This window comes from Dreissena polymorpha, chromosome 4, assembly GCF_020536995.1.
Source record: "Dreissena polymorpha isolate Duluth1 chromosome 4, UMN_Dpol_1.0, whole genome shotgun sequence".
NCBI classification, from domain to species: Eukaryota; Metazoa; Mollusca; class Bivalvia; order Myida; family Dreissenidae; genus Dreissena; species Dreissena polymorpha.
This window is the reverse complement of record NC_068358.1, coordinates 71,869,042-71,885,808: the sequence shown is the minus strand read 5'-3', so window position 1 is coordinate 71,885,808 and position 16,767 is coordinate 71,869,042. Positions and strand designations below refer to the sequence as shown.

The 16,767-nt window shown below is 34.7% G+C and overlaps 1 protein-coding gene across 4 annotated transcripts in view; it reads right to left on the bottom strand.

The window, feature by feature from the left end:
• Positions 1-3: 3 nt before the first annotated feature.
• LOC127877661 (Golgi membrane protein 1-like) overlaps positions 4-16,767 on the bottom strand; it is a 61,447-nt gene continuing 44,683 nt past the window's right edge. For all 4 annotated transcript variants that reach the window (XM_052423750.1, XM_052423749.1, XM_052423753.1 and 1 more), the window contains one exon: positions 4-5,956. In XM_052423750.1, coding sequence (XP_052279710.1) covers positions 5,900-5,956 — 57 coding nt within the window. In that variant the 3' untranslated portion in view covers positions 4-5,899. The remainder of the gene's footprint in view (positions 5,957-16,767) is intronic.

Genomic DNA, 16,767 nt, shown 5'->3' with positions numbered 1-16,767 from the left:
CTATACATTTCATATTTTATTTCCCACGTTTAAGATCCAGGTAAACATTCTTAAACTATAATTTCAATTGAGAATGTATTCTGCCATGACTCTTCTTAACTAAAAAGCTATGCTTACACATCATAAATAATGATAAATAAATTTTTACACACAATTTTTATATAATTCATAAATCTCCAATAAAAATGTAGTTCAAATAAACCATTTATTACTCCAAAGGCAGCAAAATTTCAAAACATAGAAAATTATGAGCTGTTTCAAGTGAAAGTGAAGGAACTTGTGACATGTTTACAGTGTATCTCTAGATATGCCTCTGCATCAGTATACTCTGTTGAGAAGTCATAATGTCCTCTACTGCGACCATGAAACCTTGGGTAACTTAAAGGCTGACAGGGTAGTTCCAGACCAGACTGCACAAATGTGTATGCTGGTTTGGCTCTGCACTGGCCGCATATAGCATGAGACCCAATTAAACATCACACAGCTCATATATATTTCTTACATCATAGTTCCTATTCATTTCATTTGTTAAGCCAATATTAATAAATTTTTATAATAAAATAACAAGTTATATTACACACAATTTTTAAACATTCATACAGGCACTACATGTTACAATATATTAAAAATAATATAATTGTGAACAACAACTATTTTAAATGGGTGCAAAACTAAATTGAAATTTATAGAAAATCTTAAATAAAATGAGTACGAAGTCTTCAATACAATAACCATGCTATACTAGTAAGCATGTTAAAAAATGTCAAAGCACTCGAATTAAATTCATAAAGAAAACTCAATACATACTTAACTAGTTACCTGTAGATTAAACAAGCAAATTCTTTGAATTGATATCCCCCGCCAATATGCTTCTAGACACAAGTGTTATGACACTCGAGAAAGTGTTGTTTTTTTTCAAGAAACAAAGGGCCATAACTCCATTATTAACAGATGGTGTACAATGAAATTTGGCGTGCATCATCCTCTCATCCATATATATACTCATACCAAGTTTCAATGAAATCCGCCAAAGCACTTCCAAGATATGGCTCTAGACGGAAAGACGGACGGATGGACGGACAACGCCAAAACAATATCTCTCCGCCTATGGCGGGGGATAAAAAGTCTCAAGAATAGAGATTTTCGTTCAGATACATGTACAAATCTATCTTATGAAATAATGTTTCAACATGCAAATGATGTGATCACATTTCAAATCAATCTTAATATTATTTGTTTCAATAAAACAAATGTAACATTTATGAGACGTTTAACAGATAAAAGTGCTCAGGAAACAAAAGAACTACAAAAAAACTGGATAAAAACAACAAATATTAACTATAGCCATTAACAAACACTGTTAATATAATGGTATGTATAAGTTACTTTCAATCACATTTGAGTCAAACCTACTCACAGAATACGAAACTTGAACATTTATTCACTATATTGAAGTTCTGCCATGACAATGTGGGGAAAAATTAGTTCTGCATTCATCATTTTGGCTAGCTGTCAAACAGTATTATTCTTTACCAGCAATACAGACGGAAACCTTCATAGAAAAATTACCAGTACATTCCTACCCAACTAGATGATAAAAAATGACAAAGGCAAAAATAATTTGGTAAAAAAATCAGTTATATTACAAAACAACAGCTCACAACCTACACAACAGAAAGTAAAACATTCAGAAATAACAAATAATGAATGTACCGGTAAGTAAAGTAGCACAAACAATTCTGAGGTTTGTTCACAGATGCATAGTCACTTAATTATTCTAGAATTTTGTCACAGAAAGACACAACGGAAACAAAATATCAAAATACTATGATGACAATAATGATGTATTTTTTCATGTAAATGACAAAAATAGGGCAAAGTGATATCATCAAAACATTTACTTATTTTGTGTAAGAGTAAGAACATGATATATATGAGCCATGCTCTGTGAAAAGGGGGTTTAATGCATGAGTGTAAAGTGTGGCCCCTGTCTGCACAGGATAATCTGGGACGACACTTTACGCACATGCATTAAACCCCCTTTTCACAGAGCATGACCCATATACTAGTATTAAGATCAGTGTATAATCATTAGTTTACCTTTGCTTGCAGATTCCGATGACATTCATTTGACTTTTTTTAAAGTAACTTTTTTCATTTAACATGTTGAAGTAAGATATCACATGACTTTATGTTATTTGTTCTGATGTTTCTAATAAAAGACTGTACATTTTGTTATGTTTAGTTTTGTAACAAGATTGAACATTACAAAGATGGATATTTAGAATGCACTAAATAAGTTTAGAAGAGATGGATCAAATAAGCTCTGCAGGAAAACACTTTCATGATACAGTTTTTCTAACAAATCAGTTGACATGCATACACAAACACTTTTAAATGGTAGCAAACAAGTCTAAAACCATTTAAAAAATGAGAAATTACAAGTGAAAGTTTTTAAACAAAAGTACTTGAACAATATTCTACACTCTCTGTGACTGTTGTTTGATCAGGAAAAAAGAAAACTCATTATATATCAGTGCGAAAAGGTACCATGTGACATTGAAATTACAAGGCACCTTGTTGCACCAATAGTGCATTATAATGTCATAAATCACAAGGCAAAGAGGTTTGAGTTATTTAGAGTATGCTATTTGAAAACAGAACATGCATTTCAGCCTATTACATGACAAATGCAAACAAAAATAACATGTTGTTAAATAATTGGATTTCAAAATCTCAGATAAGAATGGAGTAGTGAATTTCTGAGCTCATTTTATAGAGAGTAAACAATTACAGATTAGCACAGTGTCATGTTGATTATATAGATATAGTACATTTACAAAAATATCACATGATCTTTGTTCAGTGAAAATATCATTAACAGAAATATCACAATCATGATCTTTTTTATGAAAATAGCATCCATCACCGTATTCTTAATTATACAATACAACATTGACCAAAATATGCGCCCTTGCATGAGATTCTAATTGGGATGTTTATAAAGTCTATTCAGCTATGAATTGCGAGATGCTTGTGTAACAATAAAATTGTGCAGATACAAGTTTGCAATAGTACACTCGGCCATTTATTTTATTTGCAAATTTATATATTTTTATTGATGTTGTTGCATCGCAATATGCATATTTAGGAAGCTGACTACATTAAAATTCATGATTAACAAGATGTGTTCGTCAGAAACACAATACCCCCCCTATTGCACCGCTTTGAAATTTTATATTATTTTTTTTTTACCTTTGACCTTGAAGGATGACCTTGACCTTGAACTTCCAACACTCAAAAGGTGCACCTTCATGATAACGCCGCTTTGAAATTTTGTTGACCTTTGACCTTGAAGGATGACCTTGACCTTGAAGGATGACCTTGACCTTCCACCACTCAAAACGTGAAGCTTCATGAGAAAGCCGCTTTGTTAATTCTTTTATTTATTTTTTTGACCTTGAAGGATGACCTTGACCTTGAACTTCCACCACTCAAAATGTGCAGCTTCACAAGAACGCCGCTTTGATTTTTTTATTTGACCTTTGACCTTGAAGGATGACCTTGACCTTGAACTTCCACCACTCAAAATGTGCAGATTCATGATATACACATGCATGCCAAATATCAAGTTGCTATCTTCAATATTGAAAAAGTTATGGCCAATGTTAAAGTTTTCGGATGGACAGACGCCATATATTTGACATTTGACCTTGAAGGATGACCTTGACCTTCACCTTTCACCACTCAAAATGTTCAGCTCTATGAGATACACATGCATGCCAAATATCAAGTTGCTATCTTCAATAGTGAAAAAGTTATGGCCAATGTTGAAGTTTTGTTCGGACGGACGGACAGACTGACATACACACATACTGACATACTGACTGACGGACAGTTCAACTTCTATATGCCACCCTATCGGGGGCATAAAAATACACAATCTGCAAACAGGACATCAATGTGACGAGTAAAAAATTAATATCACAAAATACACAAGAAATATGTTTTTTTTTTCTCTCCAACACCATATCCACTATAAATACAACATACCTCAACTGGAATGTTAGTTAAACAACTTCATTACAAGTACCATTTTACATAAAAAGTGGAATCTATACTTGGTATAACAATGACACCACACAAGCTAAGGAGTAAAGACTGAAATTGGAATTTTAGAGAAATTTATGTCTGCATTTACAGAATCATTATTAGAGTCTGGATAATTACACTTAATACACTGTGGGTTGAATTATCTTCTTGCTATAAATTTCTGGGACACTTATATTGTTCATAAAAAATGTACAAGATACATAAAATGTAATTACAAAGTCTAAATATTGGTACACTTTAATTTACTGGGAAAATTTTAAAAAAGCACAAAAAAGCCATGCTCTCGGAAAACAAAGCTTAATACATCTGTTTGAAGTGAAGTCAAGGGCTAAGCTGCACAGTCCACACGGGCATACAAGGGTTCACACTTTCCACCTAGACCAATTTTTTATATAGTGAAGAAACTTTTATTGATAAAAAAAAACTCCGTAAAAGATAGTTTGTAGAGAGTAATCTGGGACACATGAATTACTTCTGGTTTCCAAGAGTCACACAAATGCATTCCAAATACTTGTTCTGTAACTTAAAAGCACACAAGCTGTGGCAAGTTATCAATAACCCATAATGTAAATTCAGGCACATCTATGTTGCTGAAATAGCCATATTAGAGTCAAATGAGTGACATCAGGCAGAAATCAGTCTCCTGCCATCTGTCACCAGAGTAGCTCACATCCAGCCTGCGCATTTGCACAGTTTGATCATGAGCTACCCTGTCTGCTAATGGGACTGCAAAACGTTTCACAACTTTATAGCAGACAAGATAGCTCCTTACCAGACTGCACATTCTGATCTGGAGCTACACCAGCTGCTTGTGGCATAAGACCCATGCATTATGCAGCTCATATTAAGTCTGAATATGGAACTGCTTGTTTAAAAATATAATCAAAAAAAGTTTTTTTGCGCACACAACACAATTTGTGTTATGATAAAATAAAAGCAGAGAAGATAAACATAAGTGTACATATTGCATAATAGCATAGAAATAATAAACCTATAATATTTAATCCCACATAAGATTTCAAGATTGTAAAATCACATTAATACAGTGATCATGACAAAGCATAAAAACTCAAGAACCAAGACAGTTACAACACCTACATAAAATCATCGCTCTAGTGAGAAGAAAACAACACTATGTTTAGTTAAAATAATTAATTAAAAAATACTTGAAAACAAGAGATGTGTTTGTCAGAAACACAATGACCCCTATTGAGCCGCTTTGAAGCCATTTTTGACCTTTGACCTTGAAGGATGACCTTGACCTTTCACCACTCAAAATGTGCAGCTCCACGAGATACAAATGCATGCCAAATATCAAGTTGCTATCTTCAATAATTCAATAGTTATTGCAAAACTTTAACCAAGGATAAAGTTTTGGGACACACACAATGAATGACAGACAGACAGGCAAAAAACAATATGCCCCCAATCTTTCGATCCAGGGGCATAAAAACAACACTGTACGGTACAGATGATAAAACAGTACTGAACAATATTATTTTTATATTCATATTGATTGTGTTTAACTAACCAAGCAATAGTTTGATAATTATTCCTTTTTAACAGATCTCTTTAAATCACTGTATTAAATTAATCACCTCAACTTAAAAAAACCATCCGGTAAAGGAATCCGCTACAATTTAACAATAGGTTCCTCAATGAAAAAAAGGATCAATAATTACTCTCCTGGATTTTTTTATGCACAACTTTGTCCTTCAAGGCTGATGTTGATTACGTCCAATTGATTACGTCCAAATTCGTCGGTCCCAGAGAATGATGCTTCTGTCTAGTTTCTTTGAGCCATAAAATCGACAGCTTCGTCATCTTTCTTGACATCATTATTCTGAAATCACCAAGAAACCTGTGAGTAAAAGAACAGTAACTCAAACACACACACATGACTACACCCATTCACTGCCATGTCTATCACAATCTACAATGATGAAGTTGGTCAAGTTTTAACCCTTTACCACTCACAGCCAAAGTGCAAACAGCATTAAACCAGAACAGCCTGCGAGAAACTCGCAGTCTGTTCAGGTTTTATGCTGTTTGCTGCTTACTGGTATCTAAGGTTTGGAGATGAAGCCTTAAAAACTTGAATCTAGTACGAAAGGTCTTAAATTAAATTGAACTTTCTAAGGGACTACAAATGAATGAAAATACCACAGTCAATTCATTGATGAGTTATTGATCAGAAACGATTTTCACACTTATTGTGACAGTGACCTTGACCTTTGATTAAGTGACCCCAATTTCAATAGGGGTCATTTTCTGTCCAAGGCCAATGCACATGTGAAGTATCAAGCCAATCGGTCAATTTGTTGATGAGTTATTGATCAGAAAGGATTTTCACACTTATTGTGACAGTGACCTTGACTTTTGATTTAGTGACCCCAATTCCAACAGGGCTCATCTACTGTCCAAGACCAATGCACATGTGAAGTATCAAGCCAATCAGTCACTTCATTGATGAGTTATTGATCAGGAACGATATTCACACTTATTGTGACAAAGACCTTGACCTTTGATTTGGTAACCCCAATTTCAATAGGGGTCATCTACTGTCCAAGTCCAATGCACATGTGAAATATCAAGCCAGTCGGTCAATACGTTGACTAGTTATTGGTCGGAAACGAACTGGTCTACAGACAGACCGACAGACAGACCAACAAATATCCAGCAAAACATTATACCCCCTCTTCTTCGTAGGGGGGCATAATAAAGCCCAATTTTTATGGTGCCAATGAGGGTATAAGATTAGAATAGCATTAAGATATATTAACACAGCATAACAATATGCATATATTTTGGTAGGGGACCCTCTAAAAAACATTTGTGAACATTTTCATGTGGATTGGAAAAGGACTTCAAACAAGAGGGCCTCAAAAGCCCAAAGTTACTCATCTAAGATACACAGACACTGACCAGTTCTGTGCGGTATCATTAGAACTATTAATGTAACTTTTAGAGTGTTTACTACAGCCATATAAGAAAAAATGCCAGACCCCTGGCAGCCATGCTTTCCAACATACTGGAACCATTTTTGTTAACTAATCCAAAATATCATTGGGACAAATATTTTGACCAAGTTTCATGAAGATCGGAAAATAAATGTGGTCTCTTATAGAGTTTTAACAAGGCAAATGTTTACACCGACTGACACACGACGGACAAAAGGCAATCCCAATAGCTCACCATGAGCACATTGTGCTCAGTTGAGCTAAAAATATGTCAAATACAAACAACTTAAATGAAATTATTTTATTAACCCTTATGACCATTTTGTGCAAGGGAGCAGAACCTTTTCAAAAAAAATTCAGAGGACAACCGTCCTTATAACCATTTTTGTCAAATTATAACAAGAAACCGTCAGAGAAGGGTGATGCTCCCCAAAGTTTTTTTTTGGTCACAATATGGCACTATATATTCAGATAAAAGGTAACGTCTTGATGGCACAGTAGTTGGGGAGGGGACAAGAAAATTTTTATAGAAAATTTCAAAGGGCCATAACTCTGTGAAAAATCATCCCAACAGAACCCGCTGATATGCACATCTCCTCTTGGTAGTGAAGCTTCCCATAAAGTTTCATTGAATTCCGGTCATTAGTTGCTGAGAAATAGCCCGGACAAATATTGTGCACGGACAGACAGACAAAGCAGCGACTATATGCTCCCCCCAAAATAAATTTTGGGGAAGCATAAAAAATATATAGCCATAATAACTTAAATTAAAACCATTCTTTCATGTTTGGAAGAGGACCTTCCAAGGAATATTACTGTACATTTTCATGAAGATTGGCCAAGAACTTAAGATATATGTAAAGTACCTTAGTTATTAACTTACTAAATTCACAAAAAGTTGGAACGAATTTTGAATTATACATGTAGCTGTAATTTCAAGCTACATGTTTAAGTTGTTACAAAAATATTTTCAATTTTGAAGTGGCCTTGTGTTGTGAGGGGAAGCCAGAGTATCAGCTGTAAGGTGACCACAAACCAAACTCACATGCTAAAGGAAATTGAACCTGCGTCCCCTAGGTGAAAAGCGTGTGTACCGACCACTGCACTAGTCAGAAACCATTTACAAATCTGACCAACTTTGAAAAAAATTAATACATGGAGGTTTATGTATTGAAAGCTATGTAAGCGCTATTGTGCAGAGAAGTGCATGGGACCATGTGCACATGCTTGGTAGAAGACCAACAAAGGAACATTTGTGTACATTTTTGTGAAAATTTGGCCTAGAAGTTCTAGGCTAGAACTTAGTAAAATATGTCAAATATACACAACCTTATTTCACATTCACATTTTAAAATTCACCATTGTCAGTATTTAAAAAAAATATTTGTTGCCATAGCAACCAGAATTCTTGACGTAGGAACAAAATGAAATGACGTGCTTAAATCTCCATATTGTCATCTATCCATTTTTCAAGTTTCATGAAAAAATATGTAGAACTTTTAAAGTTATCGCAGGATCCAGAAAAGTGTGACGTACTGACAGACAGACAGACGGAGCACAAACAATAAGTCCCCTTCTGTATCACCGGTAAGGGACAATTAAAAAATAATATTAGAAACAAGAGGCCCCAAAGGGCCCTGGGTCGCTCACCTGAGAGACTTAGAGGGAAAGAAACAAAGATTAAAACTCTTCGGCAAATATTTTAAGTTATTAGTATGACAAGATTGACTTTAAAAATAAGGTGTTCCAAAGTATTCACAATAGGCCTATATAGAAAATTACCCCACCCACCCTGGCGGCCATGTTTTTAATACCCAGATTTAAAAAAAATATATATATAAGAAAAATGCTTCTTAAAAACATATAGAGAAAACTGCCCCATCCCCTGGCGGCAATGTTTTTCCACTGATCACGACCATTTTCAAACTCATCCGACATATCAATAAAACCAATGTTTTGACCAAGTTGCATGATAATTTCCCAAAAATGTGATTTTTAGAGTGTTCACAGACTTTTTCAGTATATAAATATAAGGAAAATGCCCCCCCCCCCCCCCCCCCCCCCCCCCCCCCCTGGCAGTCATGTTACTAGATGGATCAAAACCATTTTTGAACTCAACCGTCGTATCCAGAAACAAGAGTTGTTAACAAACATTGTTTTGTGAAAAGAAAAGGTTTGCTGTTTAGGCAGATATATATAATATATATGCGCTATCAGTAGTTTTGTGTGTGTGTGTTTTTTTTTCAAATAGACATTTGTTGCCCGTTGCGACAAAGCTATTATTTTGGACAAAAGTAATATGAGGACAGTAATTTAATAATGAGCATCAGCAAAATAAAATGGAAGTACATTTTTCAACAAATTGTTGTCCAAATTTGAGATCATGAGATAAGCATCTCAGCATCTTATAAGGAATGACTGTTTACAATCTGTTTAGCAAGAACACTTATAGATACTGAAAACAACCGTATTTGTTCAAGAGATTGTGTTTTTGTTAAATAGTTTTTGCATTATTAAATAAAATATGTTGAATTGTTATCATATATCAGTCAGTTATAAAAAAGTAAATGAGTATGAGAATATGTACAGCTACTAGAAATTCAATATTGATCTTCTTTTATAGAACAAAACATCACTTGATCTTTCTTATAGTTATAAATGTGTGCAAATATAGAAGTAAACACACACAAGACATTTGAAAATGTATCATATCAAAACAACTATCAAACTTTTTGTAATTTAAATGCACAAAAAATCTGTAGCATAAATACATTATTTTTGCAAAAACAAATGCAAATCAACTTTTCTTTAAACAGCTGTTAGTGCTTCTTAAAAGATGTGATAAGTTGTTGTTTTTTTACTACCAAATTTTTCACATTTTTGACAAAGTGTTTTTAAACAACTGGAACAATTTTAGGACGCACCTTGCATTGATATTTCCAATTGAAACAACAATAAAACCTGCTAAAATCACAAATCTCTCATAATCACACACACACTATTTACTAACTGAAAGTTGTAGGGGTAAAACATTTCAAGTTGTAATGTCTTATATATCTAAACTTAAGAATGGTTTCCATCTGACATCAACACAAAGGTCTTTGATGAAAGTGTCCAGTTAATTGGGGTCTATTTCCAGGAGTGTTACACAATTTCCACCTGGCAACAATGCAAGCACAGGTATAAATGAGTTTTATAGAGAGTAGCCTATGATAAGTGAATGAAAAGTCAAATTAGATTCATATGTAACACTTCTTGTTGTTTTATTGGTTTTACCACTATGTAAAATTTCTGCAAAGATATAGATAACAATCATAAGTAATGGCAATAATTAATTTGAGTAATGCAATAATTATATTTAGATATTTGGGTTGTGGTTAATGTTTCTGAATCCATTACCTTAGTATCATCATAATCATCATCATCATCATCATCATCATCATCATCATCATCATCATCATCATCATCATCATCATCATCATCATCATTGTGCACCAACATCCGCATGACAACTAGAGTGTTAACATGGTTTTAATATAGTCATATTATGAATACTGCCGCTACCCTGGCGGCCATGTTTTTCAACATACTGTAACCATTTTCTAACACAGCCAAGCTATCAATACAACAAATCTTCGGACCAAGTTCCATGAAGATTGGGCTATGAATGTTACTTCTAGAGTGTTAACAAGGTTTCACTAAAGCCATATAAGCAAAGCTGCCCCGCCCCCTGGCGGCCATATTTTTCAACAGACCAAACTATTTTCAAACTCAGCCTAGCTGTCATAAAAACAAATGTTCAGACCAAGTTTCATGAAGATTGGACAATAAATGTGACTCCCAGAGTGTTAACAAGGTTTAACTATTGCCATATAAGCAAAACTACCCTGCTCCCTGGCGGCCATGTTTTTTTACCGATCCGAACCATTTTCAAACTCAACCGTCGTATCCAGGAACCAAATGTTCTGACCAAATTTCATGAAGATTGGAACAAAAATGTGACTTCTAGAGCGTTCACATGTTTTCACTATATACATATAGAGAAAACTGCCCCGCCCCCTGGCGGCCATGATTTTTCAACGATCTGGACCATTTTCGAACTTGTCCGAGATATCAATTAAACCAATGTTTTAACCAAGTTTCATGATGATTGCTCAAAAATTGTGACTTCTAGAGTGTTCACAAGGTTTCTCTATAGCCATATAAGGAATACTGCCCCGCCACCTGGCCGCCATGTTTTCCAATGGACCAAAACCATTTTTTAACTCAACCAACATTTTGACAAAGTAACATGAAGATTGGGCATCAAATGTGACTTCTACAGTGTTTACAAGGTTTTTCTTTTTTGACCAAGTGACCTAGTATTTGACCCAGCATGACCCAGTTTAAAACTCGGTCGAGGTATCATTGGGACAAATATTCTGACCAAGTTTCATGAAGATCGGACAATAAATGTGGCCTCTAGAGTGTTGCCAAGGCCAATGTTGACGACTGACGCACAACGAACAACGGACAAAAGGCGATCACAATAGCTCATTATGCTCAGGTGAGCTAAAAAAACACAAAATGTAGACATATTCTTCTTTTTGCTATTAATTTTGGAATGAAGTGGAGCCATATGATCACATATGGTAGAAGGCCCTCTGAGGAACATTTGTTACTTCTTTGTTTACATGACAGTTTACTGTATCATGCATGAAATGCACAATTTCCACGAGGATAACATCGAGGTTTGTATCTCTGAAGTAACTGTCAACGATTTTATCCTGGACAAGTACACCTTATGGATTGATTGTGCTAGGTATAAGCCAGTGAAATAATCGATTGATATTGACACGGGGTTATTCACGCGTGACTAATACACAGCCGCGCGAATCTTCGCTGCTTGGGGCCATACTCTTATACTAGTAGGCTGACGTGCAATAATCTGGTCCTGACCGGTTTAGAGACTGCAGCGAATGGTTTATCACACCTAATCAAGATAAGAATGTAATAAGGGTGTGCACTGTGTAATCGATTTCATGACATGGGAATTTTAGCAAACAGAATCAGACCGACTGTTTGGGATTTTCAATCGGTCTTTCATGACCTCAATCAGTCTAGGACCGACAAAATCGACAAAAATATGATCCCTGTTTATGACTGAGCACCTTAAACAGTGTGATGACCTGCCTGACAACGAAAAATAAAACTATTTCAAATCATGTATGATTTTCTTTTTAATTTTGTATTTGGCATACTTCTTTTACAAACACTATGCAATCGAAATCACTAAATATTTCACCAGAATTGCAAAACACTCTCAAAATGTCATGCATGTTACACATGAATTTAAAACTAATGTTTTTTTCTAAACTCAATAATTTAATAATTTAAAAATGCACTATATAAGCTTTTATTGATTGGTGTGTTTCACAGATGTAACACATTCCTTGAAATTAATATGTTTAGATGAATATTTTAAAGTTAATAAACAAAAGTAGGTTCAAAGTTTCCTATATCTTAATATAAATACCAATAAAGTCAATTACATGTATACAAGGTCCTGTTACAATGATTACATACATGAAATTATAGATTATCTGTCTGTACACCATATACATGTTATAAGCTTGTTTAAAAAAAGTATTGAAATAAGGTGCAAGAAACAACAATGAGTACAGAAAGCACAGTATATAAGGTAGACATGTTAATGAGGAAATAAGTTGTGATTTGTGATGCCAGTGGAAAATAGGGCCTGGTAGGTATTGGAAAAGTATCTTGGTTTAATTTTATTCTTATCTTATATGTTACAACATCACAGAAGGTGCGGTGATTGTAAATACGGCAAAAAACTTTGTTTTCAATCACAGAAATACAAGTATCCAATCACCTGTATTGAATAATTAAATTTAAAAACAAGAGCTGTCACCATAGCATGACATATACCTCCTATAAACGTTTTGATAGAAGTTATGAGAATTTTTCAAAACCTAAACGCAGATTTCGAAACCTAAACACGGACGCTAAGTTCAAGGTCAATGTCACAGGGGTCAAAATTTGTGTGCATGTGGAAAGGCCTTGTTCATATACACATGCATGCCAAAAGTTTCTATCTTAACCAACATAGAAGTTACGAGTTTATTCGAAACCTAAACGCGAAGTGTGACGGACAGACAGACGGACAGACAATCCGATCACTATATGACCTCCTACAGGTCATAAATAACTAATAATAAATACCCAAAATATGGCTTTGGCACAAGGATATTGAATAACAAGACAAAACAAACTTTTCACCAGAATAAGTTGATTACAGTGCACTCAATCAAAGTTACTTTCATCAAATAGAAGGTCACTCATGGAATTTTTTAACTATAATTATTCTGAAATCTGGACAGCAGTTTTGAACAAGAGATGTGTTTGTCAGAAACACAATGCCCCTATCGCGCCGCTTTGAAGCCATGTATTTGACCTTTGACCTTGAAGGATGACCTTGACCTTTCCACACTTAAAGTGTGCAGCTCCATGAGATAAACATGCATGCCAAATATCAAGTTGCTATCTTCAATATTGCAACAGTTATTCATTATTGTAAAAGTTTAACGAAGGTTAAAGTTTTCCACAGAATGACAGCCAGACAGCCCAAAAACAATATACACACGATCATTGGATCCGGAGGCATAAAAAGAAATTTCATGTAAAGCCATATAAGGAAAATTGTGCAGACCATGATGCTTTAATAAAGAACAATTTTAATGAATTTGTATCAAGATATTATTTTGTAATATGATCTTTGGCTTCATAGTTTTCTACTCAGCAATATAAGGTTAACTGCTGCAATCCCCCTGACATTTAGGAAAGTCAAATTGAATAGTTAATTCCATTTTTTCAAAATGAACAAGAGATGTGTTTGTCAGAAACACAATGCTCCCTATTGGGACACTTTGAAGCCATAAATTTGACCTTCGAGATTGAACGATGACCTTGACCTTGACCTTTAGCCACTCAAAATGTGCAGCTCCATGAGATACACATTCATGCCAAATATCAAGTTGCTATCTTCAATATTCAAAAAGAAATGTGTTTGTCAGAAACACTATGTCCCCTTCTGCACCGCTTTTTTTTTAACCTTTGACCTTGAAGGATGTCCTTGACCTTTCACCACTCAAAATGTGCGGCTCCATGAGATACACATGCATGCCAAATATCAAGTTGCTATCTTCAATATTGCAAAAGTATTCATAAAATTAGCGTTTTAGGCCACATATATTTGACCTTTGACCTTGAAGGATACCTTGACCTTGAGCTTTCACCACTCAAAATGTGCAGCTCCATGAGATACATATGATATACAAATATCAAGTTGATATCTTCAATATTGCAAAAGTTATTGCAAATGTTAAAGTTGGCGCAAACCAACTTACTAACGGACCAACAGACAGGGCAAAAACAATATGTCCCCCACTATAGTGGGTGGGGAACATAAAAAGTTATGACCAAACTTTATCGAAGGTTAAAGTTTTAGGAACGAAAAATACAATGATATTTGACCTTTGGCCTTGAAGGATGACCTTGACCTTGACTTTTCACCACTCAAAATGTGCAGCACCATGAGATACACATGCATGCCAAATATGAAGTTGCTATCTTCAATACAGTCCAACCCCTCTTAAGCAGCCAGTCAAGACGGGGTTAGGTCATAGGTAGTCTGGAGTTGATGAGTGCATGGCAAACTGTTCAATTATTGTATAAACTAAATGGTAAATATGTGTACATATACTAAACAATGTATTGACTTAAAATAATTTATTTCTTCCTTTCTAAAATCAGCTATAAATCAAAATTTTCATTCAAAAATAATAAATAATATTCATCTTTCTAATCATCATCAATATCATCATCATCAGAATCAAGTCAGTGAAAAAGATTCATTCTCATGACTCATTGTTTACACAATGCGCGATGTATGGCCCCAATGCACTTAAGATGGGAACAGTTGTGAATCAGTTATGCATGAATAACTCCAGTGTCACTGTAAATCAATAATTTAATTCGTTTATTGCAGTTTTATGGCTTTGTAATACCTACCGCACGAATTGGTCCTGACAGTGATCTCCTCCACAATAAAATCGTGGCAAGTTACTAAAGAGACTGGTAATAGCAACCAGGTGTAATCCTAATGGCAATTGTGCTTTTCATGCATAAATTATGAAAACATTTTTCGCCGCGTAAAGGGTTTTATCAAAATTAATATATTGAAATCATTGTAAATATTAAACAAATATAAATGCTTTGTTTAATTCCCAAATGAAAATACTGTAATAATTTGTAATCCTAAACACACTCCCGATTGTTTTATGTTAACGAGACGTTTACAAATTCTAGCATCAAAAAAGTCCTCATTTATTTCCTTTGTCCCGACAAAAGCGCGCGAAAATTATGCACCAATGTACAATGTCATGTGAAAAGCGTGCATGTATTGATTTTTTTATGAAAACTTTGTAGCACAGAGAACATGCAGATCAGTTGATTTCGGCAAAAAGTTTCGTTGTTCTTTTTAACTTTTAATTGGCCGATAATTGTCATAATGTGTGATTGAAATAGTATGATTCAACAACTACAAATAATAAATTATAAATTAATAATCTCTTTTCCAGTAATAATAGGTGATATTCGCACATGCGGAAACAAAAAGATCAAACGGTCCCATATTGCTTTTAATCCGATAACCCGATAATCGGCCGCTAATTAATTGCAATTTGCAAACTGGCTGTCAAAATGTTTATCACACATCACGCTTCAGTACTGCAGAGCCTAAACCGCAGGCTGAAAGTAAGTATTGATTTTATCGCCGTTGCGTCGGTGTAATTTTGCCAATGTACATGACTGACTTACTCACGCGAGACCACTCATATGGGGGAAATTTAACATTTGGGATGAAAAATTGCTGGCCGCTGGCCGGAGAAACGGGGTAACCGCTTAAGAGGGATGCATTATATAGTGTTTATCGACGGTCGCGGCACAGACCGCCCGCCTACACGGGCCTACGATGAGGGGTGACCGGAAGTAGGGGTTGGACTGTATTGCAAAAGTTATAAAAGTTTAACCAAGGTTAAAGTTTTGTGACACACACATACAATGACACAATGACAGCCAGACAGGCCAAAAACAATATACCCCCGATCTTTCGATCTGGGGGCATAAAAACAATACTGGAATACAAATATGATATTTTACCTGATATATAAGTTATTGTAAATTTGGCTTTTATATTAACAAATATAGCATGCATATTTATTATCATGTTTAAAATGTGTTTGTATTTTAATGAAGCTTGCCTGATCATATTGCCATCATTCAAAAGTCATCTTCTAGGTGCTATCTCCATCTCTGATTATTAATGACATGATTACAAGCTAATGGGTTGTGTACTGTGTTGCTATAGGGGCCAGTATATTATGATGATAAATGGACAATAATTTAATTGACCATGCAGAACAGCGAAAAACCAAAGATAACTATGGAAATGCATTTTTTCATTTTTAGACAAGGGGCAAAGACTTGGTACACAAAAGGCACCTGCTGAAATATTAGGGTGGACTGCCTTTAAATTATGGCTGCCACAGGGTTATATCAATTAGACAAGTTATTCTAGTAGATGAAGAAAATAATTAAATGTATTAATGTTATTAATTAAATAACTAATTTGATC